This window comes from Crotalus tigris, unplaced genomic scaffold, assembly GCF_016545835.1.
Source record: "Crotalus tigris isolate CLP2741 ecotype Arizona unplaced genomic scaffold, ASM1654583v1 scf7180000024370.6872682, whole genome shotgun sequence".
NCBI lineage: Eukaryota > Metazoa > Chordata > Lepidosauria > Squamata > Viperidae > Crotalus > Crotalus tigris.
In genome coordinates, this window is record NW_024100540.1 from 2738189 (window position 1) to 2755162 (window position 16974).

General features: G+C 39.8%; 1 protein-coding gene across 4 annotated transcripts in view; it reads right to left on the minus strand.

Moving 5' to 3' along the window:
• Positions 1-16974, minus strand: part of UNC13D (unc-13 homolog D) — a 69354-nt gene that overhangs the window by 11644 nt on the left and 40736 nt on the right. For 3 of the 4 annotated variants that reach the window (XM_039327958.1, XM_039327956.1, XM_039327955.1), the window contains 13 exons: positions 16340-16470; positions 15759-15879; positions 14300-14443; positions 12103-12201; positions 11811-12017; positions 10423-10491; positions 9730-9809; positions 7378-7483; positions 7206-7277; positions 5021-5104; positions 2940-3060; positions 828-951; positions 346-551 (listed from right to left, as the gene is read on the minus strand). In XM_039327958.1, the coding sequence (XP_039183892.1) occupies positions 346-551; positions 828-951; positions 2940-3060; positions 5021-5104; positions 7206-7277; positions 7378-7483; positions 9730-9809; positions 10423-10491; positions 11811-12017; positions 12103-12201; positions 14300-14443; positions 15759-15879; positions 16340-16470 (1564 nt within the window). Of the gene's footprint in view, positions 1-345; positions 552-827; positions 952-2939; positions 3061-4581; positions 4646-5020; positions 5105-7205; positions 7278-7377; positions 7484-9729; positions 9810-10422; positions 10492-11810; positions 12018-12102; positions 12202-14299; positions 14444-15758; positions 15880-16339; positions 16471-16974 lie in introns of those variants that run through there. The other variant, XR_005554817.1, reaches the window with a different exon arrangement.

A 16974-nucleotide genomic window follows, 5' to 3' on the forward strand; every position in this document is an offset into this window, starting at 1 on the left:
TACTTTACCCAATTTTTTTATGGAAGTTTCAAAACAAAAGATATTTCATGCAAATCTATACCATTGCTTGACAAAGGTAGAAGAGCCACCAGCTAGATTAAAATGACTAATGAATTAATTCCTCAATTTAGCATGCTATAATTATAATCACTTCTATTTTAATTCACAGCCTTCTCTCCCTTTCTGTAGCAAAACATAAATAATATAATGAATATTCTGACTTATTAATAGCCTGGTTTGTGCAACAGAATAAATAAAATTGTTTTTTGATCCTGTTTGAGATGGATTGTTAACCAGAATGTTTTCGTTCCAGAGGATAGCATGAAGGATGAGAGAGATAGTTACCAGCAGTTCCCGGATGAGTTAAAGATAAACGGATCTGTGGTACTCTGGATGGGTTGATTGACTCTTCGGGCTCATTCAGTCCCAAGACCCTGCAGAGTGGGAGGAAAGCTTCTCCTTCCAGGTCATTTTTTCCCAAGGTGTCATAGTCAAACACTGTAAGCAGCAGACATGCTCCCTCTTGCTGACATTTTTCTGGAGGAACCAAACTGTAGGGAAAAACAATATGCCAATGGTGAAGTCATGATACGGCAAGTCTTCAAATAGAAATAGGACAACTTAGTATATTATCCCCACCTCCACCTCCAGTGGGGAACAGAGCTCGACCTCATAGGCAGCTTTCTTAACAGTACAACTGTGATATCTACAAAATGTCACCCAAAGGAAGGTGAGGAACATATTAAATTCATGCTCTAAGTAAGATAGCTGTGTAATCTTGGAAGATGGCTGTAGTACAGGAAAGAGGAGTGGCTCTTCATACATACAACTCAAAGTCTTCATCAAACAGAGGGTGGAGATTGTTCTTTATGCACTCAGTTGTCCGTGTTGCAATCTCAGGGAACTCATGATGTGGCTCCAGAGTGAGTTGGATGAAGGGGTCACTTAAGCCTATATTGGGGAGAGGAGAAGGTGTAGAAGAAGTAACAGAGCAACAATGCAAAACCTATTCATCTATCATGAACATTTGTTTCTCAGAAAAGCTTCCAAAGTAAGCCACATTCTATTCAACATCTTGTAATACACAAGATTAGGACAGAGGTAAAGTTCTTATATTGTTCAGTTTTATTAGAATGTTTGTAAACTGAGTTCAATGGAATGGAATAGTTCGTTATTGGTCAAATATGATTGGACAACCAAAGAATTTGTTTCTGGAGCACATGCTTTCAGTATACATACAAGCAACAAGTGATAAATCATAAATCATAAGACACAACCAACAACGTTATAGTCATAAGATATCAATAGGAGTAGGTAATAGGAAAGAAGAGAAGGATAATACCGGTAGATATGGTTAGATATCTGTAGGCATAGATAGTGCTATGGGAACTATACTTTAGCAGAGTGATGGCATGGGAGGGAAAAACTGTCTTTGTGTCTAGTTGTTTTGGCATGCAATGCCCTGTAGTGGCACTCTGAGGGGAGAAGTTGAAACAGTTTATGACAGGATGTGAGGGGTCTGTAGATATCAAGTATCACTTTCTTCTCCAGTCCTTTCCTGTATGATATGGAGTAGATGGAGCTACTGTTTTCTGAGTCATTCTATTGGTCACTCTTGAGTAGGGCTGTCTGTTGATATGCAACAATCCTCTAACATCTAAATCAAGAATCGGGGGAAATTCTTTCTCACTCCTGTTAACTAATAATGACAGTCCTGAACGTTACGTACATTCCAGATCTTCACAACCTGATGCTCCCCAAATATTGAGAACTGCAATTTCCTATCTTCTTCTATGCCAGGGGCAAATTATCTTCATTGCAGTGCCGAGATATTTGGATAATGTGAAGTTGGAGAAAGTTGTATGTGCTGTATTGCTAAACTCTGATCATTCTTAAATTCAACTTTGTATTTTCAAATAAGCGAATCCTCTTTTCCTTCATGATCTTTTTTCCCCCTTTTGATCTTTTTCATCATCATCATCACTATTATTCCAAGCTCCTGGAGCACAACGTGTGATTCATAGCAGCTTTTTAAAAAGACAAGCACAGCCAGAAATGCACTATTTGCAGAGTTTCAGCAGCACTCAGTCAACATCCTCCTCTTCTGGAGAGCTGAATGAAATGCAGGCAGCCTATTCTTTTCTCCATTTAAGAAGGCACCAACAGGACTTTTGACAGCTTGGCATCTTTCCCTAACTGCGTGTATTGACATCCTTAGAATAGACACATCTACAATTAAGAAATATAATGTTGGAAGTGGCTTTCTTTGCCTTTGATTTTTAGTGGCTAAGATTGACTGAGATAGGAATGTGCTGAACATTCATTTTTAAAACTTTCCTTCATTTTCTCCAATACTGATTTTATTGGGAAAGATAAAATACTGCATTCGTGCTCCGACAATGGCTAACACATCCAGCTCCTTGCTGGCTAGAATGCCACAGCAGAGGAGAAAATCTACAGTATGTGTTTGCACAGAGCAATATACCGTGCAACTTGACATTGACAAAAAACCTAGCGATAGTATACCAACCTCCACCACACATGCACCCTTGTAATAACCATTTTTTAAATTATTTCTATACAAAAAAAACATAACAGTACAGAAGGCTGTGATAGTTCATTCGTAAAATATATGATCTAGACTGAGTGGGGGTATTCTCTGCAGAACAGATTAACGTGATCCTAGAAAATTCAAAGCTATTTTTGCTGTCTTTGAATTCTTGACCTGTGACTAGATTCTACAGTAAAATCAGTTCCATTTGAATCAAGTCTGTCCATAAATGTCAATAGGTGGCTACACTCAAAACTAAACAGCAATATGCTAAATAAGTGTATCTTTAAACTCAACAGTGCAGGCAAGGATCAATTTCATGCCCCACACTAATGAGGCTAACAATATATCTCAAATTATTCAGCAATTTACCCAAAAGTTCTCTTACCATTCGAGTCCATGGGAAGAAGATTAACCGCATTGAGTACTTCAACATACAGTTTTTGTTCTGAGTGACGGTAAAAAGCTTTGATAGTCACAGCACCATATTTTTCAGGAGTGGCCTCTTCCTAAGAGAAGAACAATGAGAAAAACTGTCAGGGAAAATGATGATGTGCTGTCAAAGATAAAAAGGCCAAAGTATTAAGGAAGCCAGAAGATAAACCATCTATCCAAAATCAGAAAGTCTGATACCATTGCATTGTTCAGTTTTATAACTCATATTACCTGTTCCTAAATAATGTACAAAATAATTAACTGCATAATTTCCCATATTAAAACTATTGATCATTGGATGTCTTAATTCCTCTTTGGCTAGCCGATTATCAAAGGATTAAATTCCAGCATCCATTATTTATAGCCAGCACGGACTATGATGAGGGAATCTGATATCTGGAAGGTCACATTGTCCAAACTTCATTTTGCTTAAATAAGTATTTTTCCTTTTCTATATAGCAATTTGTGCATGTTTTTCTTTCAGAGCATTATCAACTGTGATGGGTAGATTTTAATTCCATCCTGAATAGTAGTAAAAATTTAATATATTTCCTACAAAAATATTTAACATTTGCCACTGATCATGTGGGTCTTTTTCAAAATCAAACAGCACTGTGATTTTTAAATATAGTGATCAAATTTTAAGAAGCCTGAACCACTGCTGTATCTCAGACTGTAAATACTGTTTGATAGTAGTTTCTTCTGATCTATGCAACTAATTTCAGAAAAAAGTGCAGTTTTTTCATATATATTTGAAAATGTGTGCATCTTCTCTTAATTTACATGTTAACATAAACTGCCCAATAACAATTTTTAAATTGGAAATAAATTTCATTTTGTCGACAGTCTTATTAAACATGTCTTCCTGATAAGTTATTTTCTAACATAACAATCACTTTCATATAATTTTACATAGCTTCCTCCCTAAACTTAAACTAAGAAGGGTGGGAAAATGTATGCTAGTGCAGAAGTCCCCAACCTTTTGGGCACCAGGGAACGATTCCGTGGAGAGAGGTTTTTCCACAGACTGGAGGGGGTTGGTTCTGTGTGCTGCCTGCATCCCACAGATGGGGCTTTGCTTGTTTGTGTGGACCGGTTGCTGGCATGCCGCAGCCCAGTACTGGTCCACAGACCAGGGGTTGGAGACCCCTGTGCTAGTGGACTTTGTTCAATGTTAGTATTTTCTTCACTGTGAAATATGGCAGGACCAAAATGCCCAAATTGTTTCCACCAGTATCATGGCAGAATTTTTATCACTCTATAGTGCTTCAGCATACTAAGCTTGAATAGGAAGCAATACAATTCTAAAAGAAAAAAAATTCTCATGGAAATTTCAAATACCAGCTCTGGCTCTTGATGATTCTGGCCAATTCTAACACTTCAAATTTGAAGATGTAAATCAGTGGTAGATAGCCTGAAGTTCCAACATCCATTGTGGTTACCTTAACTTTTGTCTGTGCTTGTGTGCTGCACATTATTCTGAAAATCGGAGGTATGGTTTACCACCAGTTAAAGGTAAGACATCAATAACAACTAAATGTATAAACTCTACAAGAATTTTCAACATGTTTAAAAAACAAACTATTCCAGCCTACCTTGCCAAACCCAGAGAAAGCAACAACTCCTGCCCCAGTTTCTATAAGTGCGGTCCTCCCACTTCTAAAAAAAAAAAAAGTAAGCGCTGCTCCATTTATGAAAAGATTGTTTGCCATGCTGTAAATCAATAGTCATGGCTGTATCAACAACTGAACTCAATTAGATGAGCAAAAGGAAGGAACAAATAAAAAGGAGCTATAATGGTGCAGTGGTTAGAATGGAATATTGCAGACTAACTCTGCCCACACACGAGGAGTTCGATCCTGACCGGCTCAAGGTTGACTCGGCCTCCCATCCTTCCGAGGTCAGGAAAATGAGGACCCAGATTGTTAGGGGCAACATACTGACTCTGTAAACAGCTCAGAGAGTGCTGTAAATCTAAGTGCTATTACTATTGCTATTATCATATTATTAAACCAGAGCTAGGATCGGCCTCACCTGCTGCTGGATTCGAGCACTGAAATACTTTTCAATAAGTTTTCTGCTGGTGGAGGAGCAAAGATCCAACTCTTTCTCCAGAGCCTATGAGAGAAATGAGTTTCAGCAGAAACACCAGACTATGAATAAAATAATTAATACATGAGTAAGAGAGAGAAATAAAAATCGAAGTTTTCCCAGATAGGAAGTATTGCTACATTAGACACTTTTGACGTTGTGATCTTGTTTGTCCAATGTCAGGCCACACACAAAATTGCAGTTGAATGCATAGTGCTTTTAGTAATTCCTTCTTCCTAGGGCTGAGATAGAATGACTGGTCCAAGGTCACCCAGCTGGCTTCATGCCTAAGGCTGGACTAGAACTTACAATCTCCCAGTATCCACCCTGATGTCATAACTACTATACCAGACAGGTACCCTATTAGTTAAAGTAGAGTTTATTAAATTATTTTCATATAATAAATCTTTGGGGGTTTGATGAACAATCTGAAACTTCATGAAGAGGTCAATGAGCTGCAGAGTTTGGGACCCCCTGATCTAGAGCCATTTTATCAGCACGTTTATGTTTAACGTCAGAGTGAAGTGAATACTTTCACCCAGTGATTCTGATAATTTCAATCAACAGCTACAGGAGAACAGTACAAATGACCTCCCTGTTCCATGCACAGAAGATTACCACTGGCTTAACACTATTTAAAATGAAGTGGCATCTTCAAAACGCACAAAAGCTTTCCTTCCACTTCACATGTGAACTAGATTCATAGTTTGAACAGGATGGATATTCTGACGGGGCAGCACGTATGATACCACAACACAGGTGGGCAACTTTTGCGTAAGTCATAATCTGCATTTTTTTAAAAAAACTTGTTTATGTCTGGCTAACAGATGCAGTATTTGTGGTCCTTAAGGGGTTATGTTATGTGAGTCAGCAGGGAACATATGGGATGTTCATGTAGGGGTTTTGTATGCAAAGGTAGGTTGATGCAGGAATGGATAGAAAAGGTAGGTTATGTCCTATTGTTTTTTTAAATGTATTTAGATATGTAAAGCCAATGTTTGTGCATGCTTAGAGTGCCTATTGCTCAGACGTTTTTCTGTAAAGCAGGCCTGTACAACATGTGGCCAGCCAAGCAGTCCCATATGGCTCATTGGCATTTTTTAAAAAAGTAATAAATTAACCACCACCACTGTTGCTGGCTTGAGAGGCACACTGCAGAATATCTCAAAGTCTCACCACTGCTGCCAGTTCCAGGGTTGCCCATTTCACTAAGCCACGGAACAGCTGATCAGCATGCTAGCTACCGCATTACTTTGGGGGCAGTGGTGGGATTCAAATATGTGAACAACTGGTTCTCTGCGTGGGTGCTGCTTCCAGTAGTCCATTCTGGGCCTGGGCAATAAAAAAAATTAGCTACTGATTCTACCGAAGTGGTGCGAACCGGCTGAATCCCACCACTGTTTGGGGGCCAGAAAGATTTTAAATCTATCGATGTGGCTCTTTCTCCTTTGCAAGTTGTACAGGCTTGTTATAAGGGTAGTGTTCTGTCCCAACCTACGTACGTCTTTGTTACTTCACAAAGACAACCCCTCTTTTAACAGTAGACTGGAAAATAAACCCTTTTTATTTGAGTTACAGACCTGATAATTGTCCCAGAAAAACAAAAGCAACAGAACACTTTTCCAATGGAGACCTTGTCCAAAAACAAAACGGAGCACGAGTCACAGGCAAAATAAACACACCATGGTCTCTTGACATTGAAGTTTTTTGCAAATGGTTGCCTCCAACAACCAGCCCTGCCCACACATTCCCTTTTTGTTACACAGCCCCCAAGGCATGGCTTCTCCCTGCTTTCTCCTCCTTCCCTGGAGTCGTCCCATTGCCTCCCTCTGTCCTACTCGTGTGACCTGTCTACGTTTACGAGCGTCTCTGAGGTCTTCCAGCTGTGCTTCCTCCAAATCTGACTCAGCTTCCCAGCACAGCTGGCTCTGAGCTTGATCACGAGTGGAAGAACCAGCCTCTTCATTAGTTTGTAAGTTCTGCAGCACATCAGAGTCTCCCTCTGACTCTGATGGCTCTCCAGGCCCCTCCTCCTCCTCCTTCTCCTCCTCTGATTCCCCAGACTCAACTACCGGGATCACAGGCTGGCATGGAATCACAACAGGTAGCAAGGGCTTCAGTAGCTTACTATAAAAGCTGGTGTGTGAAGGGCCTCTTTGGATAGTCCACAGCCTTCTCCGTAAAAGCAAAGTTCCAAGCTCTGTGGGAGAGATGGAGAAAAAGAGAGAAAGCAGCAGGGTGCTGGAGCACCCCATAAGTCATGCCTTTCCTCCTTGGTTTCACTTTACACCCCTAGGTACCTGGAGGGCAAATTGGAATTTCCTAAAGTAGTCCAATTTTCCAACTTGGTGTTTTGTAGCGTCTTTTAGCAAGTCCAAGGTGTGATTCCACAGAAGCTCCAGAAGACTGTTTGGGAAGAACCAAAAGAAGTAGAGTTGTACAACAGATTGCTAGACAAGGCAATTTTACTAAGGCTCAGCAAAGTCTAATACATTTGACTCTGGAGCCGGACCGAAGCTGCTCAAATTAAGGATGAGTGGATTATAAATTCAACTTTTTCTCTATTTCTAATGTTTAAAGATCTGTAATGTTTAAATCTGTTTTATCTTCATTGCATTTTAAAGTTCCTTTTATCCCACTCTATTTGAGCTATTTTCTTCATTTTGTGTTGAGAAATGTATCATTTTGGCAGGATGCATTTCTTCAAACGCATGACTTTGGTTTGCAGTTTTATCTAAGGGGGGCAGATTTTGCAACCAGTGTTCTCATTTCTGCGTAACATTTTCATAAATAAATCGCCTTGGAAAATTTAGAGAATGACTTTGGAAAGATAGCTAAATTTCAGTGTGCATTGGTTAAAACATGTGATATCAAAAGTTTGCATTAAAAAAACTACAGTAATTAAATTATATCCCTCCTCCCTAATTCACACCCATTGGTCCACCTATATTCTAACACACACACATACACACACACACACACACACACGGTCTCAAGAAGGATTAATTGGGGGCAAATGAATACTAAGGAAGATAAGGCAGCAAACCAACAGTTTACCAAGTTTCTAATTCATAGAGGTTTAAGAAATATTCCATAGGAGGACAACATAAGACAGCCAAAAGACTGATATTAAAAATAAAACATGCAGATTTTTAGTGGGCCATGAAAGAGCATCAGTTATTCTAAACCCAAAGGAAAAGTAATCACAGAAAAGGGACATTAATATTCAAAGGACAAAATAAGATGCCAGTACTTTGTTTTAACCATTTACAATATTTATACTTCTCTTTTCCTGCATTCCATTCACAGCAAATGCTAGTACCTAGCCAACTTTTGCTCATCTCAGAAAACCAAACAGGGCTAGACTGGGTTAGTATTTGTCCCTTTCAATAGGACACCATTAAGACATACCATGGCTTTAAGTTCCATTGAGAATTTACACAGAAGAATTCAAAAGCACTGTTTTATTTAGTTAAAGACTTTATTGAATTTAAAGAATGCTCAACTCCGAACAATTCTGGGTGACTGATGTGGTAAACTTACATTAGAAGGAGGAACCAGAGAAAGAAAAGGAAAAGAAACACATGCATCCAAAGACATTGGTATTGTTGCTAAGGGGGTCACCAAAAGCTGGTCTCGACTCAAGGAAGCTCTGTGTCTTTTCCATTTTGACTAATTTTGTTTCTCATGCCCATCGCATCCTAAAAAGCCCCAGAGACAAGGATGCATAGATAAAGAAGTGAATGTCAGAACGTGGAGAATGGCCACCATGTCCTAAATAAACACAGTTAATGCCTTCTTCGTCTAGGATGGTTTTTGGATCCTACCAATGATTTCCTAATGTACTATCTATCAATTTAGAAATCAGAGTTCTCTTTTTTTCCCTCTTGTCCTTTGATCCTATTCCTCCTGTGCTTTACCCTGATTTCCACAAACTGGCTCTTTCTTCAGTTGGATGACCTCAATTGTTATGGCTTGTTCAGATGCTTTCCTTCTCCCTTTCCCCCAGCATTTGTTATTTTTAAATAGTAGACCAATTACACCAAACTGTGGCTTAAGAGAGATAAGAGCCTTGCTCTTCCTTCTGCAGATGCCCTAACTCAGCGGTTCTCAACCTGTGGGTCGCGACCCCATTTGGGGTCAAACGACCATTTTATGGGGGTCGCCAAACAACGCGATCCGCCATTTTTTTCCTCAGCTGGCGGCACCGCGCATGCGCACCGCGCATGGGGGCGGCGCTGCGCATGGGGGCGCCGCCATGCATGTGTGCTGTGCATGGGGCAGGGCCATGCATGCGCGCCATGCATGGGGGTGGCGTCGCACATGCGCGGCGCGTCCTTATGACCGGGGTCGCCGGTATAAAAAGGTTGAGAACCACTGCCCTAACTAGTGCCAACTATGATCCTTAATTCATAACATGGCAAGACATCTCTGCAAAAGCCATTTTCCTCCTTATGTGAAATCCTTTTAGTCTAGGAACACATAACATGTGGTTCTGTTTGTATTGCTGGAATGTAGCTCTCATCATTCCTTAACATCACCATGTTGTCTGTGGCTGATTGGAGCAGATGTTCAGCAATAGTTGGGCAACCACACACTGCTTTTTATGTAGTTGAATAAAAGATTCTCACCACGCCAGCATCCTGCTTTACCTGTTAAAATTTTCCTGGACAAGGTTCATGTTTAGATACTGAAGCTCATACATCAAGAATCTCATTAAAGGTGTGATGCACTAGAAGAGGCAGAAAAAGATCTACAAAAATTAAGTGACGGGAAATAACATTCATCAGCTATGAAACTAAATTATTACATATGAAACTTTCAAGGAACATGACACAAGAAATACAAAGTACATCATCACCAGGATAACATTTTAAGTTGATTATATGCTGATTACTGACCCAAATTCATCCAGGATGCTTTCAGATCGAGATATTTATTGTGCAATTATCCTGTTATAAAAGAATTTTGTGGAAATTTCCAACAAATATTTTTAAACCATTTTTAAATGGTTGCAGTGTAGAACACTGTTTAACTCCTTTTCACAAACTCATGTGGAATATATAGGTTTCTCCAAGTCTGGATTCTTATCAGTGTCTTACCAGATTCTCCCCCATATGTAACCAGATTGAAAGCCAGGAAGATAAAAGAGGGAAAATATGGGATATCTTAACAATAATAATATTTTATGGAGAGAGAAAGAACAGAGAAGTAGATACAGATGTGAGTAGCATATCGGTTACGGTTATGGCTTTTTGTGAATCACCCCCAAATAGTTAATATAGGAACAAACCAAGAGGAAAAAAGTGATACCTACAATATTTAGCGAGCAATTAAATACTCACATCCTCTGGGTTATCGGTGTCACTGCAAACAGACAGTTCCTGGATGTGTTGGGCAATTCTAGCATCCATCTATCAAAAAAAGAAAGAAAGAAAGAAAACTCCACATGTTTTTAATGCCATTAAGTGGAAATACAATATTGTATAAATATTAAAAGTTCTAGGCCGGGGTAGGCAACCTTGGCTCTTTTATGATTCGTGGACTTCAATTCCCAATTTCCTGCTGGCTCAGGAATTCTGGGAGTTGAAGTCCACGAGTCATAAAAGAGCCAAGGTTGCCTACCCCTGTTCTAGGCCATTCATATCTACATCATTTCAGGCATTCCATACTGCATCTTAGAGATTTTTGCAGGAACAATCTAAAGCTGGGCCATTCGTATTTTACACATTTAAACTCCTTGAACGTTTAAGATAGAAGGTATGAGTTTTCTCTCTGTTCTGTCCAATGCCATTGTCACACATCACATATACCATTACAGACAGAATTTCTTCTGTAGGGTTGAGTTTCATGTAAACAGGCTGGGGGATTCAGCAACTTGTATGAAATATTCTAGTACAGATAGTCCTCAAATTACAATCACAGCTGAGCTCAAAATTTCTGTTGCTAAGCAAGATGGTTTTTAAGTGAGTTTTGCCCCATTTTATGCCTTTTTTGTCATAGTTTGTTAAGCAAATCACTGCAGCTGTTAAATGAATCATGCGGTCATTAGGTGAATCTGCCTTCCCCCACTGACTTTGCTTGTCAGATTGCAGCTGGGAAACTTACAAAGGGGGATCATGTGACTCCAGAATAGTGCAACCGTCATAAATATATGCCTGTCGCTAAGCATCCAAATTTTGATCATGTGACCCTGGGGTTTCTGCAACGGTCATAAATGTGATCTATGGTCATAAGTCACTTTTTTCAGCACCATTGTAACTTCAAACGGTCACTAAACAAATGGTTATAAGTCAAGGACTACCTGTAGTGTAAAACCTAAAGATCTGTAATGGGTAAAGGAGGGAATGGAGTAAGGTAGGAAAGGGCATCAGTGGCTAATTGGCTCCTTGAACATTTAGCATGCAGAAAATGCTAACAATGACCAGCTCTGGCCAGTAATTCCCCAAAATGAAGCAATCCTGCTGTTTTCTTTTTTTCACAAGTGCCTTTGGTTTTGGCATTCGTGTTTTTTCCACTGTCTGTCATTCCAATACCACTGACCCCCACTTCTCAGAGGCATAAAAACTCAGTGAGTTTTGTCTCTGAAGAGCCAGTGGTTCCTTATAGGAAGCAGACCAAACAAATGTGGGATGGCACTTTGTCACTGGACTTTCACCGTTCTAGTCACGCTCTTCCCCTGACCCTTTAATGCTGCTGGAGGAAAAGAGGAAGACTGAGCCTGTGAGGTTACTTTGATTCCCAGAGTCTGCACCACTCTTCGGATCTCATTGTTGAGGCAGGAAATAGAAGCCTGAAGCTGATGGTGCAGCGTGTGCTGGATCTGCTCGGGGGTAATGACAGGTCCGGCGTTCTGTTCCAAGCTTGCCCAGTTCAGCTGATTGGGCAACTTCAGGATCATCATCCGAAGCTGCTCAATGTTGTTCACCACAACACAGAGCTGGAGGATGGGAGGAAGGTAGAATCAGGTCAGTCCTTGTGTTCAACCTTGTTTCTCATAGCCCAACTCTGGTTCTACCACTTACCCTGTTTGCTGCTTGTCCTGCGTCATTTTGATTGGAAGACAGTGCCTCTGCCCTTCCTTTGATCATCTGACAGTACATCAGAGCAAGTTTACACGTATCCTAAGAAGTCAGAAAAGAGAAAACTGTTACTGATCAGTCAATGCTGTAGGTGGGCTTCGCTGCCTCCTCCAAGGACCCTTGACCGTCTTTGGTCCCTACAATGTACAATGTAATCAAGCAGAGTTGATTCTTTTGTAAGGAAGCATCAGTGACTGTTCTGTAAGGAAACCTCAGGGATGACTGAGTCATACAACTGGAATGTAACAGGTCCTGAATTCAGAGGTTCTAATCTTCTAATGCTGCAACTGCACAGTCTTTTTTTTTTTCTCTAAGAAAACGAATCTGCCTTTTGTTCTTCAATGAAAAAGGAAACAAAGTGAAGGACAAATAACATAACCTTTTGTCATTGCTTGATTGGCACATTCCCTGAATGTATTAAGAGTCTTTAATTAAACATAATTCCAATGATCTCTTCCCTGTGCAATACGTGGTCCCTGGAAGGAAAAGTTATTACTAGTATTATAGAAGATTTCGAGCACAATCATAATATTCAGCAGAATAATACAATTTTTTTGAAAGCATGGTAAAAGGCATATTAATGACATCTGGGTTGCAAAACCAATTCTTCCTTCTTTCTAATGTCTAATGGTCATCTAATCCTACTCTGCTGTCCCTTGTGAGACAAGCAGAAATAACTGAAGACAAGCAATTCTGCAAATAACTCAACTCTGTACCGCGAAAAGTTTTGTAGGTAAAAACCTACACTTCGAAATGCACCCAGAAGCCTTTGACAGAGCCAACATAGCTCACAACGTAGTGGTATTACATGGTCATACTGAATTGCACCCATAACTACTTCTGCCATTGTATTCAGGAACGGCTGCAAATTCCAAGAAGTTTTCAAAAGCAAATCCTACGTACAGCATATTGCAGTAATTTGGAGAAGAGATGACTAAGGTGTAAGTGACCATGAACAAGGCCTCCCAATCTAGAAAGAGGTGCAATTGGCACACATATTTGCAATTTCTGCAAAGACACTCCTAATCACAGATTTAATCTGTTCTTCAGACACGTTGAGAGTCCAAAAGTTGCTCCAATTGCAACCAATTCCACCCCATCCAGAAACAATGATGGCAAGTACCCAGATCTAAAACCACAACCATTAGGCTTCGCTACATTGAGCCTAAACCTGTTCTCCTCTTCCAATTCCCACAGCTTCCAAACACAGAGAAAGAATCTTAGTGGTCTCAGGTGATCAGTCAGGTGTAGAGATCTATAACAAGGCATCATCAGCAAACCAATCCTGTGCCAATGGAGGATTTCACACAGCAGCTTCATGTAAGTGTTAAATAGGAGGGAAACGAGTACCGCCTGAGGAATCCCACAAAGCAGAGGCTTTGGACCAAAACCTCTCCTTCCAATGCTAATTGCAAGTGACTTGAAAGAAAGACCCACTGCAATGTTCCTGCTCCCTGAGCCAATCAAGAAGGATATCATGATTGATAGTACTGAAAGTTGAAGACAGATAAAGGACAGTCAAAATGGTTGTACTACTACCAATTACTACAATTCAATCTTGCCAGGGGTAATCCACAAGCAGTATCAATGTTTCAGCACTATAACCAGATCTGAAACTTGACAGAAAGGGATACAGATAATCCACGTGGTCCAGAGTCTTCTGTACCTTCAGTCCAACCACCTTCCTCCTACTGAAGACAGGCTGATAATTGTCCAATATCATTGGACCCAGTGATGGTTTCTAAAGGAAGGGACCACCACTGCCTCCTTAAGTGCAGACAAGTTCATCCTCTCACTCATGGATGAATTTATCTCCATCTGGATCAAACTGCACATTCTCTCATGGGGGGGGGGAATCTTGACCAATAGGAGAGACATGAATTTGACACAGAGCTGGTCACACTTACAGTAATCTTTTCAACTTTCCATATAGTCTTCAGCCTTAAAGTTTTCAAGGTGATCTCATTTATCCAAATTGCTTTAAAAGTTGTACGGCACATTGTATTTGTACAATCTGCAATTTTCCAGTGTGGTTTTTACACTGATTTTTCTTTAAACTATTGCAGATTAATAAACAGTGAGATAGAAGTGACTTCTAGCACAGATTAGAATGATCTGAGCTTCCTTATTCTGCACATACCTCGACAAATTTCACCATGATCATAAAGGCCTCCTCAGGATCAGGCCAATCCAGCTGTTGCCAGGTCTTCACCATCTGAGCATAACAAGTGGATAGGTCAACAATGGATGTACTGTGTTTATTCAGGTCTCCCAGTGGTGTCAACTGAACAGAAATGAAACCAGAGAAAGGGAGCAACATCAGATTATTAGGGTCAGAATTTAATCTGGAATGTTACAGGATGAGCTTTTGGCTTCGATTGGAGTTTTATCGGACCCTGAATATCCCAGACAGACAATGGGATTTTAACACCTGAATTTTCCTTCTTCCAATTACTGGACTCAGAACATCGTATCTACAATTTGCTCAGTACATCTGGAGTAAGTCTGGAGCAATCAGACTTTTGGAGTGTTTTGTTTTTAGAAATGTTGCATAGCAATTCTGTGCAGAGATGCCTGAAAGGGTAACATCTCTGCTGCAAAGGCCTCCAGTATGTTCATGGGAAAAGTATTCTGGGATCCAGGGATACCTCCTACAGTATTTTCATGAGTAGTAAGAACTCCCAAAATGGTGTTGTGGAAGTGTGTTGGAGGCAGTTGCAGATCCCAAAGTGGCCTAGCCTGAAGCGAGTACCATTTGTTTTCTGTTCAGTGGGTTTCAATGGGAGGGAAAAAAATCAAAGAAATAAATTTTCAAGACATTCTAGAAAATGTTGGCCATTTCTGATTCATTATTTCTATCTCTTTCTTATATCCTGCACTGCCCATTGTTAAAGTTGTGCATTTTGTCTTTTTTCCAGGATCTTAAGATTTCTCTCTACACTTTTTTACCTTTTACTAATATATATTTTATTAAACAACATGTCATCTTTTCTTTTGTCATTTGAAAACCGCCAAGATAAAAGAATAGAAACAATCATTGACAATTATCTGAGTTAAACAACATTTTTTAAAAAGTATCTCATAAGAATGAACATCCGTTCTCTTAACCAAAGTAGCAGTAGTGTCTTTATCTGAACAACACAGGCATTGTGAAAGCATTATAAAATGATTAGCTGTCTTCACACATTAGCTAATGTGTGAAGACAGCAACTAGTTCAAGGGATCTGATATAAGCTCAATAAATCTTACATGGATCTGATGTAAGATCAAGTTGCTGAATTCATTGCTGGATAATTACTCAGATTCAGATAATTCCATAATTGCCAGCCACAGGTGTCAGACTGGATTAAGATATGTTAGCAAATAATTCACATTAAGATACCTGCTTATCTGTAAAAAAATTATACACACAATGTAATTCACAACTTTCATTTGTTAATCCACAAGCAAAATTAAGTGATGGTAGTATCAGGGGCTGATATGAAAGTGGTAGATATTATACATCAACAATTAAGTGTATGAAAGTAGAAAAACATTATCCAGGAAAAACTGGGAAATAAAAACAATTGAGCAATGCTTTCCTTTCTGGGTGGGATTACCTGGTCTACTTGGATGGCTCTTTGGGTCCTTTCTAGAGCTATTGTGTAGGTCTTCTGTAGCCACAAGGGAATGGCTTCTTTAAACCATAAGTGGAAACCAGTCAATGCAAGAGGGGTATCCCTGGAAATACAAAACAGAAGTGGCTTGAAATCTCACGAGGAACTAGTTCTTCTTATTTCCCAAACATTCGACTTAGTTTTATTCGAGAGGATATTTTTGTTGTGATGATCAATCACAAACCTGTCTCAACAAACCGTCATTGGTTATAAACAGTCAGCAATTCGTCTACAGAAGAGTTCACACAACACGCTAAGCCTTTGCTTGTTTAACAGTATTTTACCAAATGAATCATAATTAGTCTATACAGCACACTATGCTTAAACTGGGCTTGCAACTCACACTAACTCAAACCCAAAAAACCCACATTTTTTTAGTGAAGCTCACAAATCAGGCCCTAGTTTTGGCACTGATGATTCAGTGATAACAATACTTTATAAGAGTAATCTCAAAACAACCGCCATAATGTATAAAACAGCCTAAAGACTGAAGGCCAAGGGTTGCTCTCTGCAGAGATAAACACCTGCTGCACACAAAATCCTTCATGCGATAGAGCTCCTTCATGCTGAGATAAAGTTGGAAAAGGCTCTCTGCTGTTAATTGGGACATGCCGCTGTCAATCTTGCTCAGCTGCTCTTTGACATAACGAGAAACCTGCAGGAGCATTAAAACAAAAAAGTATAATGGATCAAGTTTTTGGACTGGATATTACACATTTTGGGTTGATACACTGAAACTGAATCAGAAAGATACCACTAGTGCAGTGTTTCTCAACCTTGACAATTTTAAGGCATTGCTGGCTGTGGAATTCTGGGAGTTGAAGTCCACATGCCTTAAAATTGTCAAGGTTGAGAAACACTGCACTAGTCGGTCCTGAGTAGAAATCTGCAAAAACTGGCTCAGGAACTAGTTTCATCATCAAAGTGAAACTGATGAATCCTCACCACTGATTAGAGTGGCTCATACAAAGACGAGTTCCTGTTCTTTTCCTTACTCCGGATGTACTCCAGATATATAGACTTAGCTTCTAGAATTCTCCAGCCAATATACTGTATAACCATTGCTGAGAATTCTGTAAGTCCGCATGGCATCACTATTGGAGAAAGCTGCCTTAGAAATTCTGAAGTAATTGGCTTATTCTTCCACTAGTCATTTACC